The sequence below is a fragment of the Garra rufa genome, chromosome 21, assembly GCF_049309525.1.
Source record: "Garra rufa chromosome 21, GarRuf1.0, whole genome shotgun sequence".
In the NCBI taxonomy this organism is placed as follows: Eukaryota; Metazoa; Chordata; class Actinopteri; order Cypriniformes; family Cyprinidae; genus Garra; species Garra rufa.
This window is the reverse complement of record NC_133381.1, coordinates 30,465,989-30,483,038: the sequence shown is the minus strand read 5'-3', so window position 1 is coordinate 30,483,038 and position 17,050 is coordinate 30,465,989. Positions and strand designations below refer to the sequence as shown.

General features: G+C 36.2%; 1 protein-coding gene across 4 annotated transcripts; it reads right to left on the bottom strand.

Moving 5' to 3' along the window:
• Positions 1-442: 442 nt before the first annotated feature.
• ganc (glucosidase, alpha; neutral C) lies at positions 443-16,714 on the bottom strand. Of its 4 annotated transcripts, none has more exons than XR_012341125.1 (24): positions 16,632-16,714; positions 16,372-16,431; positions 16,119-16,221; positions 11,940-12,067; positions 11,679-11,855; positions 11,576-11,597; positions 11,435-11,501; positions 11,165-11,261; positions 10,833-11,016; positions 9,137-9,281; positions 8,330-8,565; positions 8,124-8,250; positions 7,660-7,739; positions 7,353-7,496; positions 7,182-7,278; positions 6,990-7,091; positions 5,681-5,924; positions 5,474-5,538; positions 4,632-4,708; positions 4,469-4,543; positions 4,267-4,397; positions 1,360-1,472; positions 1,104-1,234; positions 443-1,007 (listed from the first exon to the last, which is right to left on the bottom strand). XR_012341125.1 is itself a non-coding variant. In XM_073826980.1 (24 exons), exons 1-23 carry the CDS (start codon positions 16,664-16,666, stop codon positions 1,167-1,169), a joined length of 2,577 nt encoding a protein of 858 aa, XP_073683081.1. In that variant the 5' UTR covers positions 16,667-16,714; the 3' UTR covers positions 444-1,007; positions 1,134-1,166. The 4 variants fall into 4 exon arrangements, 3 of the variants coding, with proteins under 3 accessions (XP_073683081.1, XP_073683079.1, XP_073683080.1); XM_073826980.1 differs by having other exon boundaries at positions 444-1,007; positions 1,134-1,234; XM_073826978.1 differs by having other exon boundaries at positions 445-1,007; positions 4,267-4,380.
• Between the last annotated feature and the right edge of the window lie 336 nt (positions 16,715-17,050).

Below are 17,050 nucleotides of genomic sequence, written 5' to 3'. Positions count from 1 at the left end.
CAACAGGCTTGATCTAACTTAACTAAACTGTCTATATTATGTCACTTTAATGTGGATAATTAATAACCATCTTCTCTAACCCCAATTGTTCAATTGTATCATACAATAGTGTTTGATATTAGTTTGTTGTCGGTATGATTTTTTCGAATGTTTTTGAAAGAAGTATTTTATTCTCATCAAGGCTACATTTGTTTAATAGAGTAAAACAGTTACATTGCAAAATATTATAATTATTACAATTAATCGTTTCCAATTTTTTATATATTTTAAAATGTAATTTATTCCTGTGATGGTAAAGCTGAATTTTCATGCTGATTTTGTGTTTAAGTAATATTTTTTTTTATTACTCATTTTATTACTTTGTAGAAACATTTTTATTTCAGAACTATTTGATAAATACCAATCTTAAAAGAACATATACACAAATAAAATTATTTTGTATCATTATAAATTACTTTACGGTCACTTTTGATCAATTGACATCCTTGCTTTTGAATCATAAAAATGCCTTATTACTCTTTCAGATTTTTTTTTTTTTAGAATTTAAGATTTTTATTTTTATTGCACAACTTTGAAATCTTATTTTAACTCGATCATGTCAGCTCTAAGTGTGGCAAAGGAAAGTAGCTAATAATTCATGTTAAAACAACCCAACCGTAAAATCATATCTTGTTATTAGATTTCTTGAGGTAGATGATCACTGTGGAGGGAATCTTTATTATTACATTCCATTATTAAGAGCTGATTTAATTAACCAAATTATAACGTTTTATTGCAATTGCAAGTTGCTATGACTTTTTAAGGCATGAACAGCATCTGAAATACTGTAAAACAAAATTTTTAAAAGTGTAAAATAACAATAAAAATAGAAAATCCAGGTAATTTGAAAAATTCCATCCACTATATTATTATTTCCCAGTCTTTGTGTATTCCTAGGTCCAATCCAGTTAAAGATAACACACCTCGTTTTGCATCAAATTCAAATGTGATTGCTGTCCTCGGCGCACCTTAAAGAGAAAAACAAAAGGTTTAGTGACTAAAAAAACTCTGATTTATAATTAACACCACATCCTTTATGTATGAATTATTCCACTAATAGTTACCACTGAAGGAAACATTTGGCCTCCTCGCACCTGATTTGAGCTTGGGTTTTCTTTTCAAACTTTTCACACCAAGAATGACCACTGATTCCACTTTGTCATTTGAGACAAACGAGCCTTGATCATCAGCGCAGCTGAAAACACATGGCACAAGAAGAATGGCATATTAAACTCTCTGTTAAACACACAATGGTGATAGATAGACAGACAGACAGACAGACAGACAGATAGATAGATAGATAGATAGATAAGGCATTACCTGTTGACAAGCTTGCCAGCTCGCATGGTAAAACGGCGCATGCAGAACTGCATTTGGTCTCTGTAACTAAAAGAATGGCCATCATCCAGATAAAGAAATCCATCGGCACTGCCCTGTAATGCGTAACATATTATCAAAATTCTGAGTATGATCCCCTGTACAAACACGATTCTGCTGAGATGTACATTACCACTGAAATACTATATTTTTAATTTATGTTTTATTTATAATTATAAATAATTGAGAGCAGGGGTTCCTAAACTTGCCAAAATGTAACAAAGTAGTTGCATATTATCAGTTTTCTGTTGATGGCAGGATCGGAAAAGGTTCTTGAGTCGGGATTCGAACACGGGACGCCCAGAGCGCAACGGCACGGTATGTTGATGCGCTGCCCACAAGGCTATCGCCGCCGACGATATAACAAATATTTTTTACACCACAAGTTACAACACTAATGTTTATGTCTCAAAATGTTCACTTTCAAAACTCTAAGCATTTAAAATCCTTGAGCTTTTTTGGCAGAATACAGGGAAAATGTTTTAAAAAATGTTGTAAAGGTATGCAACTGTAAATAAAACAAACCTAGTGCACAACACTGCTTTTGGGAAACCCTGCTTTACAGTGCCATGTAAATACTGTAGAAAATGAATATGGAAATCAAATTGAACAACGGTAATATTATATCTTAGAGCTGGGTGATACAAGCAAACATTTAGTAAGACTTAATTTTGGTATGTCCTTGTTACACATAACATGCACTTGCTACACAAATAATGGCAAATTATCCGTAACTAAAAGTAACTAAACTATCTAAACTAAATCTATTTCCATGATGGCAAAGCAACATTTTCAGCATCATTACTCCAATTTTCAGTGTCACATGATCCTTCAAAAATTGTTCTAATATGCTGATTTGCTGCTTAAGAAACATTTGAAACAATTATTACTATCAGTGTTGAAACAGTTGTGCTATTTAAAGGCACAATGTGTAGGTTTTCGCCGCTAGAGGGTGCATATTCAAAACAAACTAAGAAACAAAGGCATAGTTTGATGACGCTGTGATTGAGCGTGGAATCATCCCCAAATCTGATACAATCCATCAGGACTTGGGCAGAAAGCATGTCCATGGATGAGCTCATTTATTAAAACCTATTAAAGGAGAAGTTAACTTTCAGAACAAAAACAGATAATTTACTTACCCCCTTGTCATCCAAGATGTTCATGTCTTTCTTTCTTCAGTTTTAAAGAAATTATGTTTTTTTTTTTGAGGAAAATATTTTAGGAATTTTCTTCATATAGTGGACTTCAAATTTGCCCCAAGTTTGAACTTTCAAAATGCGGTATAAATGCAGCTTCAAAGCACTCTAAACAATCCCAGCTGAGGAAGAAGTGTCTTATCTAGCAAAACGATAATGGTTATTTTCTAAAAACACTGACAATTTATTTACTTTTTTAACCTCAAATGCTTGTCTTGTCTTGCTCTGCGTCAACTCTGGTTAATGTACAGTAAGAGTTAGGGATGGGCATTTCTGATCATATTTCATTTCGAGTAATCCACAGGTTTGAGAAACCAGTACTCGATTAATCGGGGGTGGAGTTTAAGCAAGGGGCGGGGCGTTTGCGTCACAGTATACAGTAAACATTTAAAAGAAATAACAGCATGAGGTGAAGCTGAAGCGCGTTTTCTACATGACGCATTGTATATAAAATTAATCACATAGCCTAGATACATAAATAAGTAAATGTTATATTACAAATTGTATTTATCTACACAAAATGCATGTGAGCTTGAACTACGTGCCAATCATAAAGTAGTGGATGCGCTTCTCCCGTTACTTTAAAACAACGGCAACTGATGGCAACTGAACAACGGATCAGAATGAAAGTAGTTTAATTAAAAAAAAAATGCATTTTAGAGCCAATCGATTGTCATTTTCATGCTCGATCGTCGCTGATAGTTTCGAGTAATCGATTAATCGAGTACTCGTGCACATCCCTAGTAAGAGTCAAAAAACTCCTGTCTCATTTTTTTCTCCAAGCTCAAAATCAACCTACATCGCTGTTTTACCTTTTTTTGTAAAGGGTATTTGACCTTTTTTACACTAGACAAGACGAGCATTTGAGGTTTGCTCTCTCAGCGAAGGCGGTCGCATTTTTCCCTCTCCCTCCCCTTTCTCTCCTTGCTGACTTCTCTTGTCTCGTAGTTCTATCTCTGAGACTCTCTTTGCCCTGTTCTCGAAACAAAAAGGAATTATGGATTCGATCAACTGGTCTCTGAACGCAACTGATACCATCTTCTCGACGAGAAGCCTGGGTTCGTGGGAACCCAACTGTCCTGCAGGAACGTTTGCAGCTGGATACATGATGGACGGGTGGGAGAAGTGGTGCGTTGTGTGCCTGGCCGCTCTGTCCCTGGAGGATATTGAAGATATTTATTTATTGGGAACTTTGACAGGGTTTCTGCTGATGGGATTAAGTGGGGCCCTGTGGTATCGACGATTGGTAAAAGCGGTCAGCGCGGCTCAGAACCCCACTAAGCTGGCCAGCTGGATTGAAACGGTGGTGGGCAGAGCTGTTAGTACTCAGACTGTGGTTATGGACCGCAAAACTGGAAAACATCATGGAGAAACTAGCGGCTATGCAACAGGTTCTGGACAGACCTGGTGACCAGTGATGGACATTAGATATCTGCAAACTTGGCAGATATTGACCTAAATTTGAAAATAACAGATCCCCCCACTTATTTCTCTGGATTTAAGCATTCTTCAAAACATTTAGGATAATGTACAGGTAAGTAGCAGCACTCTTGAATAGTAGTGTATATATATTGGTGTTTAAATATAATTCTGTCCCTAACCCATACTATGGTACCACCCAGTACTTTCTGTTGCATTGTCATGTGGTCACCTTAGTGTCCAGGGCCACAGTGAGAGTGATTGGATGCTGCTGTAAGTCTGCTGTACTGGACCCACATCCTGCTCTCCTGGGCACCACTGTCCCCCCACGCTGGAAAACGGGCACCTAACAAAGACGATATACTGTAAATAACCCTGTAAGAATACTAGTATTCACTTGACTGCTGTATCACAGATTTTAAGGAGTCACTCACAGTATTCAGAGTCACCGGCAGATCCAGAGTTCTGGCACCCTTGTGTACCTCTGTCGTGTTTGTGTCGTACCACAGCTTTCAAATACACAAAACATCTCTTATGAATGCGCTTTAACCTTCAGTACAATGTATATTGTACAATGCATATGGGAATTAGGCTTACCTCATCAGACCCTGGGAGCAAAACCTTGACCTGTGTGACCCCAGGATCTGTCACAGGGCATGCAAGGAGAGCACCACCTGAAAAATATCCATTAGTTAGAACAGTACTGGACATTGGACTGCAACAACAACAGCTGTGGCAACACATTTTCAATTCAAGGACACAATATATGTTTTTCTTTCTTTTCATTATATGTGGAGCTCTATAAATATCATACTTAAAAAAGGTACTTAAAGTGATAGTTCACCTAAAAAAAAATGTAATTACCCCATGATTTACTCATCCTCAATTCATCCAAGGTGTATATGACTTTTATCAGACCAATACAATCGGAGTTGTATTAAAAATGTCCTGGCTCTTCTAAACTTCATAATGGCAGTGATTTTGAAGTCAAATAAAATGCATCTGTCCATCATAAAAAGTACTCCACACAGCTCCTGGAGTTAATAAAGGGCTTCTAAAGCAATTTGATGCATTTGTGCAAGAAAACTTTGTAAACCGTAATCTCTAGCTTCTGCTAACTGTTGTACGCACATTCATGAGAGATTGCTTTGCTTCAGAAGGCCTTTATTAACCCTCCGGAGCTGTGTGGAGCACTTTTTATGTTGGATGGATGCACTTTACTGGACTTCTAAATCTTAGCAGCCATTCATATAAAGCTTGGAAGAGCCAGGACATTTTTTTAAGGTAACTCCAATTGTATTTGTCTTGAATAAGAAAGTCATATACACCTAGGATGGCTTGAGGCTAAGTAAATTATGGGGTAATTTTCATTTTTGGGTGAACCATCCCTTTAAGTACATTACAGTACAGTATTACTCAACAAATATGGTCATGTTTACCAATCATGTACAGGTTCTCCACAGCAAATGTGCTTGTATCGCTGGGAAACTCTACCCAAAGAGGTCTATAAGAAAAGACACAGAAATAAAGATGGAGGATGGAACAGGCCTGGAAAATAAAACTTAAAAAAAAAATCTATTTTACTTTATCAGGATATGATATGAGTTATTCTACATAAGGTTGTGCTGCTGATGAAAGTGCAGTACCTGATGGGAGGCAGAGCTGACGTGTGTGCTTGGTGAAACAGAGTGTACCAGTATGGCAGGAGACAGTATCTGTCCTGAATAGCAGAGCGGATCGCAGATGTCACATCATCCCCAAACAGCCAGGGCTCACGGCGCTTGGTCATTTTAGCAGAGTGTCCCCTGAAAAATGGCTGAAGAGCACCTGCTTGGTACCAACGGATTAGAAGCTCAGGGTCTGGATCCTGCACGAAGCCCCCAACATCAGCTACACACACATATGAAATCATATTTAATCAGTCATGCTGAACTTTATGCCTGTTCAGCAAAAATATGTTTATACACCACTGTTCACCAGGTCTCTTGGTTCTGTTTTCAGTTTTTTTTTTGATGAAGACAAAGTTCAAAAGAACAACATTTATTTGAAACCAAAATTTTTGTTTTGATTATTAATATCACATTTATCACGTTTATTTATTATTTGATTATTAATATCACCTTCCTTACAGTTTCATGACAAAGTTCTGTCATGAAACTCTAGATGGCGCAGGTCAATAGGTTTCTTTTGCATCAGCAGCCAATGAGATTGCTGCTTTACATTCAAATACTTGGCAGGTGCTTGCTGTAGCAGTTGCAGTGCACTATCTGTGGATGTATTGGCAGTAGCAAGTCTCCATTCTTGCTCTGCCACAGCCAGACCAAGCAAATGCCAAACACATTAACTTTACCATGTATTTTACCATACTAAACACTCTGAGAGTTGTTATGAAAGAAAACTATTAATTTCTTAAAAAAAAAAAAAAATACCAACCCAAAACTTTTGAACAGTAGTGTATAATGTATGCATGGCATATTTATCAGCATGAATATTACAATCAACTGTACACTAAAGGGTAAAATATAATATATGTGACCCTGGACCACAAAACCAGTCAAAAGGGTCAATTGTTTTCTTTCTATTGATGTATGGTTTGTCAGGATAGAACAATATTTGACTGAGTTTTAAAAAATTGGAATCTGAGGGTGCATAGAATAGAAAATATTGAAAAAAAAGGCCTTTAAAGTTGTCCAAATGAAGTTCTTAGCGATTCACATAACTAATCAATTTGATTTGATTTACTGTAAGAAATTTACAAAATATCTTCATGGAACATGACCTTTACTTAATATCCCAATGATTTTTGGCATAAAAGAAAAATTGATAATTTTCACCCATACAATGTATTTTTGGCTATTGCTACAAATATACCTGTGCTACTAAGACTGGTTTTGTGGTCCAGTGACAATTTTTTAAAACTTAATGACATAAAAACTGTGTCATTATTAGTGGAACCTCCACAAAACTGTATTCCTGTCAAACTCAGAGACAGCAGCATGGGTATTGAAATCTTCAAGTACTCCCAGGTAGCGACGTTGTCTCCAGTCCAGATGGCACCTGTGACATAAACAGTTCAGTGTTGCTATGGGTCGTTTTGTTTGTTTCCATCAACACAATGGGCATCATGTCATCTGATTTTAAGGTTACCTAATCTTTGAGACCCAGCAAAGAATGAGCGTGTAAGGATAAATGGCCTCTCTGTGCCACCTGATCGCGTTAGTAAGCCCTCAAATGTAGCCATATGCTGTGAAGGGGAAAAAAACAACAATATAACCATAGTCTACATCTATATTACAGGCCTGATTTGACTGAGCTCACCTGATAAAAGCCATATAAGTTGTGTAGTTCCCTGTGTTCCCATCCTTCATGGTGCACTGCATTTTTGGGCATTGTCTGCTCTGGCCCGTTAAAGACAGAAGGTTCATTCATGTCGTTCCACACAAACAAAGATTCGGTTGAGCCCTAATGCAAGTATGGATAAAGAGCAGTTATCTATAGGACTACGGAGACAATTAATTGTTTTTTAGTTTAAGGAAACTTGCTCAGGAACCACTTAAATAGTGTCCAGTAACTTTTAGCAAGCAATACAGTTAAATCTTAATAGTGAACAAAAATTGAGACTCACTTCATATTTGCTTAGAGAGAACTGTCTGGCATACCATGACCTTGTCTTTGAGCTGCTGAAGTCCAAATAGCAGGATTCACCTGATGGAATAATAATCACTCCTTGAAATATGAAGGCTAAATTTGATTCAAAACCTTATCTCAATGTTAAATAAGTATATAGTATTATTTTCACCCCATTTATGACAATTTATTAGTCTGACTAATGGGTTAGTCCACCCAAAAATGAAAATTACATCATCATTTGCTCACTCATGTCATTCTAAACCTGTATGGCTATCTTCTGTGGAACAGTTAAAAGTCTTAAAACTAAATCTGAAGTAAAAATAAACTAAAACTAAATAGACGAAAATCGACAAATTGATTTTTAACAGTCAAGTCTTATCCATATTTTTCTCTCTGATACTATAAACAGTGTTGTAAATATGGGATTGGAACACATAATTCATGTATATTGGATCTTACCTGGCCAGCATGTTCCTTCGTAAACAGCACCTTCTCTGTTCTTCACAAAATGGCCCCCTTCTTTAGCTTCACAGTAAAACGGCCAATCAGGATCAATCTTGATGTGTGGGTCACTAATAACAACCAACTAAACAGACATATAATAAACTTAAAACAGCACAGTACAGTACTTTAATGCTTTTAGGTTTATAACCCCATTATTATACCTTCCTGTTCTTCTTCTGGAGGTGATGCTGTAGTTCTACTGGGTTTGGAAAAAGCTCAGAGTCCCAGGTGAAGTAGCGCTTCCCATTTGTGTGCTCTATATCCAACCATATGACGTCATAAGGAATACCGTGAAGGTCAAATCCAGCATCCACCACTTTCACATCGGCCTCGTCCTCATAGTTCCAGCGGCACTGGTGATAACCCAAAGAGAAGAGCGGAGGAAGAGCCTGGTAGCCTGTTGGCAGAGAAATACTACAGGAACTTCTGTATTTAATTATATGCACTTAATTTTCAATGTAACAGTAGGTGTGGCCATTTGTTAATTGAATGTGTGAGACTTCCTGTGTCTGCCGCTTTCAGTTATTTTAGCTGTACAAAAACAGTCCATTATGCAGCTTGATACGGCAAAGTGATATTTGTTTTCAAATTGTTTTAATTTATTATCATAATTATAAACACATTGGTTTGTAGTGCAAATAGTTTTACCTTTATTGCACTTTGTTATTCTTCTAGTTGTTTACTGAGTCCATAGTGGCTAATGAATCAGAAGTCTCACAGATTCAAAGAAAATAGCTTATTTTCACAATGAAAAATGTAATGGATAGTCTTATATTCCATTTCGTTAACAGGTAGGATTGTACAAAAACTAAATAAATAAATAAAAAATAGAATACAGTATAGTATTCCAAAATAAAACACAAAAGTGATTTAATTTTATTTTATTTTATCAATAAAAAAAAATCAATAGTCCTCATGTTAGCTTTTAGTTGTAACACCACTGATACTATTTGGAGGATGGTCAGTACCTGTGAGTTGAGCATACTGAGAGAACACCTGGGCAGCTGTGGGTCCCAGCAAAATGAAACAATCGATTATACCGCTCTCCGATATCCATCTTACATCAGTCTGTGGTGAGATCTTGCTTTTCTTCCCTGGTGGTTCATCCTCATTCTGTTCAGACAACAAAAGAAACAATATACATCTTAAATGCCTTTTTCCCCTATTTTATCGATTTACACTATTCAACTATTACCTGAAAGTCATTTAAAACTTTGCAGTACGTTTGCAAAAGTATTCATACCCCTTCATTTTCCCCCCATTTTGTTATGTTGCTGCCTTATATTAAACTGCTTTAAATAAACTTTTTCCACATCAAACTACAACTCATACACCATACTGGAAAAGCAAAAAACAGGTTTTTAACATCTTTTCAAATTTCTTAAAACTAAATAACTTAAATGATTCTATTGCATATATATTCATACCTTCCCTTATCTGGGACAGTTGAAATTTAGCTCAGGGGCATTCATGTTGCTTGTAGATGTTATTACACTTTGAGTGAAGTTAACCTGTTGTAAATTCAATTGAATGGGTATGATTTGAAAATGCACACGTCTTAATGAAAGGTCTAACAGCTGAAAATGCATATCAGAGCAAAAACCAAGCCCTGAGGTAAAAAAAAAACTGCCTGTAGAGCTCATAGACAGGACTGCATCAAGCCACACATCTGGGGAAGAGTTCAGAAAAAAATCTGCTGCACTGAAGTTTCACAAAAGCATGTTGTCTCTGTTACCCTTAATGGGAGAAGTTTGAAACAACCAGGACTCTTGCTAGAGCTGGCCTCCTGGCCAAACTGAGCAATTGATGGAGAAGGGCCTTGGCTAGAGTGGTGACCAAGAACCTGATGGTCACTTTAGTTGAGCTCCATGATCATATGTAGATGGGAGAAACTTACAGAAGGACAAACATCACTGCAACACTCCTCCGATTTGGGCTTTATGGTGGTGTGACCAAACTCAATCCTCTCCTCAGTGAAGACACATGAAGACACACTTGGAATTTGCAAAAAAGCATCTAAAGGACCCTTAAACTGTGATAAACAAGATTCTGTGGTCTGATGAACCTCAATTCCAAGCATCATGTTTAAAGAAAACCAGGCACTGCTCATCACCTGGAGAGTAACATCTCAAAAGTAAAGTGTGTTTGTAAAGAAAAGCTCAATACAGTAAAATATTGAGATAGTAAAAGGAGAGGTCAACAGAGCAAAATATAGGAATAGCCTTAATGAAAACCCATTCAAAAGCATTCAGACTGGGCAGAAGGTTCACCTTCCAGCAGGACAATGACCCTAAACACACAGCAATAGTGGCTTACAGACAACTCTGTGAATGTCCTTGAGTGGCCCAGCCACAGCCTGGGCTTGAACCCAATCAAACATTTCTGGAGAAATCATCTGCCAGACCCCATCCAAGCTGACAGAGCTTGAGAGGTAATGAGGTGAGGCAAAGAATGGCAGATATTGCCAAATGTTGATGTGCAAATCTTGTTGGATCATGCCCAAAAAGATTTGAGGCTGTAATGGTGCTTCAGTGAAGTACTGAGTTAAGGGTATGAATACTAATGCAAGGCACTGTAACTTCTGTCCCACTAGTCACACCAAAAACTACTGCGATTGTTTCCAAACAGGTTTTCTCTATAGTCAATTGAATAATAGAATTGCACCTCATTTGGCTCTGGGTTATACTTGACATCAACCAGAGTCTCAGAGGCATTCAGCCAGAACACTCCAGCTGTCCTCTTTGGCTTGTGGGCTAGCAGGAAGGGAACAGAACCATAAAGACCCAATCTGCTATTGAGGCTATAGCCAAACACATCCAAATTGTACAGCCGATACGCCTCTGTGACACTGTGAAGCAAAACAAAATTTGGGTTTGACTTGTACATCATGTTAAGCAAGAGTCTTTTCTGTTAAGTTTGTCATCTAGGCATGGATAGCTCTCAACCACATTATCGACATTTTGAATGTGTCTGAGATATTTTATGAAGTGAACTACCTTGTATCCTTCAACACCAGAGTATCAGCATGTTCAGGAACACCATATGTATGGTTGAATCCATGGAGACTTAAGTCCATCCCCACAGAACTAGGACCTAAATTAATGACATTGGCGACATTAGCTTGGCTTAGACGTTAGCTTGGTGTGAACGTGTCTTTACGGATTTGTTTAAATCCCTAAACCTAAGTATGCATCATTAACAACACAAACACCCTTAATGATAATACAAATTTCATTAGAGTTTGAAAATGAACAATGGCAGTTCACCATTTGCCTTGATGTCCTCAAACTGTCTGAATGTTTCCTTCCACAGCCCACATTGTTCTTCATCTTCCTTTGAGATGGAAAAACATGCTTTGTCACACAGGATAGCTCTCTTAATAATATATTTTCACATTAAAGCCTCACCTTGCGTGAATCTGAAGATGACCTGGAAGAAATTTAAATAGTGGTAATTTTGAAAAACAACATTACCAAGCATTACCAAATATTTTTTAAGCATTCATGATACCTAGCTGGATCTTGCAGAGTCTCAAAGTAGAGTTTGTTTTGTGGGTTAAGTGTGACGATCTCCTCCCCATCACAGGAAATCTCCAGTTTGAAAGGAGAACAGGAAACCAGCAGCTTGTACTGTCCCAGACCCCAAGTTAGACATACACAGTCATCTCTCTTCCAATCAACTCTCAGCCTGTCAAAGGAATAACAGTGAAGAACTGGCAGTAGCAGATCTAGAATTAATAACTGAGGTGTTTTACGTAAGGTGATGGCTTACGGTTCATATCTTAACTCTTCAACCAGTATGTCTGAAACATGGTAGCGTGGTTTCAGCGGCTGTAGCTCATCAATAGAAACTCTGACCGTTCCACTTTGGGTTGCTCGTATTTGAAGACACAGCCGATCCTGTAAGATGCAAATAGTTTCTTTCACTGTTATGTTTGATATTTTTACACAATCTTTAAAAATGATCCTACTATTCTTACTACAAATATGGACATAATTTCTGTTCACTTTGTAATATTTTACAGCAGCAACCTTTAGAAGGTCTGTGGTGACACAATGGTAAAATGGTGGCTGTTCAAAAGTTTACATACACTTTCTTAATACTGTGTTGTTACCTGAATGTTTTTTAGTGATGATTTTGAGTCCCTTGTTTGTCCTGAACAGTTAAACTGCCTGCTGTTCTTCATAAAAATCCTTCAGGCCCCACAAAGTCTTCGATTTTTCATCATTTTTGTGTATTTGAACTAGGGCTGGGCGATTAATCGAAAAGTAATAGAAATCGACATTCAGAACCTATAATCGATCAAATTTTTCCAGGTCAATTATTTCAATTACTTTCCCTTTAAAAACACTACTGCGTGTGGAGTCACGTGATCCCGCTCCGTTACGTTGCGTTATTCCGCCAACATGTCGATGGAGAGCTTAAACAGTATTTATACAGTAAAAAGTATTTGTAGGATATACAAGAGTAATTTTATTTAGAAGAGATACTGCTTATTTTCTACTTTTAATATTTATTATTATTTTATAAATTTATTTTGTTTCCAAAAGTGCAAGTTATTTATTTTCACTAATTTAAGAAAAATGTGACTTTTCATTTTAAGCAATGTGTGCTTTAATTTCAGTTGTTCAACACTGATGTTCAATAAAAAAATCATAGATAGTAGATAGTGTGTGCACCCTTCATTCAAAAATCTCTCACTTGTAATATGTGCGCATATTTACTGTACAAAACTTGTCAGTGAACTATGAGGGCAAAATAATAAATATTTAAATATAATTAAATATAATTTTATTAATGAATAAAATAATCGTTCATTAATCGTAATCGGGTTAAAATGTTCAATTAATCGAGATTTTGATTTTAGGCCAAATCGCCCAGCCCTAATTTGAACCCTTTCCAACAATGACTATATGATTTTGAGATCCATCTTTTCATACTGAGGACAACTGAGGGACTCATATGCAACTATTATAAAAGGTTCAAACACTCACTGATGCTTTAGACACAATGCATCCAGAGCTGGGGTGGGAGACTTTTTGAATTTTAAGATCAGTAACTTATTTTGTTATATGGAAAACATATAAGTATCTTCTGAAGCTTCTGAAGGGCAGTACTAAATGAAAAAGAAATATAACATTTAGGCATAATAAGAAAAATGTACACATCTTCATTCTTTTCAAAAGTTTACACCCCTGTCTCTTAATGCATAATTTTTCCTCCTAAAGCATCAGTGAGCATTTGAACCTTCTGTAATAGTTTCATATGAGTCCCTCAGTTTTATGTGAAATATCTTATTCAGGTCAGAACTAAATAAAAAGTAACATGCATTTTGCATGATCCCTCTTATAAATAAATAACATTTTGCAGATCAAAGAAAATCAACACTGATAAGAAAATATTGAGCATATTAGAATATTTGTAATAACAATGTTAATTTAATATTTAAAAAAAAGAACATTTTTAAATAAAATTAATATTTTACAATATTAGCATAAGCATAAGAAATTTTCAAAAAGCCCTATACTAGGGCTGCAACTAACGATTATTTTAATAATCGATTAATCTGTCGATTATTTTTTCGATTAATCGATGAATCGGATAAAAAACAAGGGATTTACAACCCTTTATTCAAAAACAGAACTAAAATCTTTAGAAAGTGCACTAACATGTTGCTCCTTGAACTGTTATAATAATAATAATAAAATAAAAATGGACTAACACAAAAAACATACACATGTATGCTTTACATCTGCCAAATATATAGACTAAATAAACTAAAATTACTATCCGTCAAGACAGCGGCTTGCTGTGGTGTACATGCTGCATTTCCCATCAAGAAGCCTCTCAAATTAAATTCCTCAGTGCGCATTAAAAAAGTCATGTGCCTTTGCACGCTGGAACGGGATAACTTGACTAACTTTCTGCTACATTCATTCTGCCATGGCGGTGTTTAGTGTCCTGCCATCAGCAGCGACCAGCTGGAAGAGTTCCGCATTCAAATGCACGCAAAATTGGCCTCAAAGCCCCAGCAAAAGTAATTACCATGAATGTGTCAAGGCAAAAATTAAGAAAATATTCGAATTACTTATTAATAAACTAGTATTTTCTGATTCAGTGTTGCAAAGATGAAATTGACGATCCTGCCATCTGCTCATTAATGCCTAATGCATCTTTATGGATTAGCTAATGAAAGAGTTTTGTTTTCGCTTTTAATTATTTCGTTTTATAGTAAAATAATAATTTAAAGCTTTCTATAGATATTGTGTTTGTGAGCCAATTACCTGGGTTTCGGTTAATTATTGTGAAGCGCTCCTGTTTAAACCAAAGATATCAAGCGTATTCTGTTTGTTTTCTTTAAGAGCACATTTTGTTGATACTGTTAGTGCACACAAACTAAGGTAGACCCTTTACAGTTCCGGCCCGGGTAGTAAATTAGCCTACTCTTACCTTTATGAGCAAAAAATTCCACATTGCACTGGCGTCTCCATGCGCTGCAAAGCGCGCTTCTCTCCGCACAAACTTTGGATTTATATTGATTGAATGATTAAACTAATATTGTGATATGTTTAAGTTTTTTATATCAATGGATTTTAATTTAAATCGCGATGAATTAAGCAGGCTTTTGATCTGTCTGCCGCTGTTTGCTAGTATAACTTTAAAAAACAAAAACTTGAATTTAACAAACAAAAAGTGTTCCAAATATATCTCTAAATTAACTTTATAAACTAAAGGAACGAAAATAAATGTAATCACTTTGCTATTAAAATCAGCAGCTGTGTAATGAGGAAGAGAAAGAGAAAAAAAGACAGTCGGACTGGAAATTCAGTCGGCCAAAAATTGATGAGCTGTCGGACAATTTTACAAGGAATGTTTGTTTAATAACCTATATAATATTCTTAGGCTACTTTCTTAATTAAATATATTATTTCTTTGATTTATTTTAGCGTTTTTAGGCTGCTTGTAAGCTGACTGAAGTGTAGGCTATATATAAAAAAACAACGTGCCACCGTCACAGCCCTATTCAAAACTGAGACGATTTCACCTCAGCAGAGCTCCTCTTTCTCCTTACGGTTGTGGTGTGTTTTCGACACATTATACAGACAGACAGTGTTACAAAAACTATAGAAGTAGTTTTCTCCATCTCCACTATCCAACGACCCGTACACCAGCTGTTTTGCGATCGAGCATTGGCTGCTGTGAAAGTACGCTAGCCAAAGTAGGCTTAAATATCAAACATGTTTGATATAAATCGGGGCAGCATATATATATAATGTAGAAACGGTGCTTTATGCTCAAATGTTCCAGTTTTGCGCATAAGTTAAATTCGCATTTTTGGATGGAAACAGTTTATGAGGTACCGAACTCTGCTGGCATCAGTGCGGGAGAGAGACCGAATGTGTCCACTCCGCTCTGCGCTCAATTTTTTTAAATATAGCCTATATAATAACAACCAAATGTCTCTGCGTCGCGCGACACAACGAATCGATTATGAAATTCGTTGCCAACGCTTTTAGTAATCGATTTTTATCGATTTTATCGATTCGTTGTTGCAGCCCTACCCTATACCTTTTAATGGTAGTGCATGTCACTGTACGATGGTACTAAATGACAACATTAATGTATAATGTATTGTGCTATTTACATGGTAATACATTAAAACATTATTTTTATTTTATTGTATTTTTAATATTTTGTAACTGTTCTGTAATACCCCAAATATGATGGCCCCTTTATGTGAGACCCCCTTTTCAAGATTTGAAATTAGTTTATTCCTTAAAATAAAAAAACATATTTGGTTTTAACTCATGATTATGTCTCATTCTTTAGAAGGCAGAAAAAATAATATCAAATTCAGTAAATGTGTTAAACATATTCTGAGTATATGTGTAGCATACTGTGTAGTGTAAATGTAAAAAAAAAAAAAAAAAAAAAACAATGTCAGTCCACCTGAGAGTCCCGCTCACAGAGATCCAGACTGGCTCCTTTATCTGTGAGCACTAAAGTCTCCAAGGAGGCAAAGTACTGAGACACTGCTTTATCTCTCTGTCGTCTATAGTAGAGTTCAAAGGTCAAACAAATAAAAACTTATTTAATGTATTACATATATATTCATAAAGAAACGTAGTTCTTAAATAATGTTATTATTGCAAATACATTTAATAATAATAATAATAATAATAATAATAATAATGAAATATACCTGTAGAATATGATGTCATGGTTTTTCTTAAACTTCTCTAGAAAGTCACCAGGCACGATACTGTAATACACAGTACACAATCACAGTGCATATTACGGTCTTGGTCTAATATATCTAATACAGTGACCTGCAAGCATATGCTACATGTCCTGCAAGACAGTAATTCTAACAAGACATCGCTTACAAATTAAACAACGTGCTTCTGGACTCGTTATGTGTGACCATGAACATCGTTCTAATCTCGCAGCATTGTTATTTACCTCTCAAAAGATTCAGCTGAAACATTCACCTCCATGATTCCAACGAATGAAGAGGAAGTTATTTGATAGGGCTAGAGCGGTGTGTTCTTTCAATTGGGCGACAAACCAGCTACTGCAAATAAATGTAATGTGACACAAAGTAATATTCCTCCAAGGGGGCGCATGATGGCTCAGACTGAATTTCTCCATTCAGCCACATTCAAGTCTCAGTGCGTTTTTGTGTTACTTGAGGTACTTGAAAACATTTGTAATCCCTTAAAATATTAATTTCAGCGACTGTCTGACATACAAACGTAGCTTGAATCACCAGTCTGTCTAAAAATACGTTTACACTTGTGTTAACTACATTAATCACTAACGACTGTGATTGATCCTTCCAGAGTAACGTTGAGAAAAGTAACAAGTACCAGACGACAGCA

Bases quoted from the DNA above. Each gene is read 5' to 3' on its own strand.
- ganc (XM_073826978.1), bottom strand. From the start codon at position 16,666: ATGGAGGTGAATGTTTCAGCTGAATCTTTTGAGAG. The intron at 11,598-11,678 runs GTATCATGAATG...AATTTCTTCCAG, and splicing joins ACTCTGCAAGATCCAGCTAG to GTCATCTTCAGATTCACGCA. The intron at 4,381-4,468 runs GTGAGTGACTCC...CGTCTTTGTTAG, and splicing joins TGCCGGTGACTCTGAATACT to GTGCCCGTTTTCCAGCGTGG.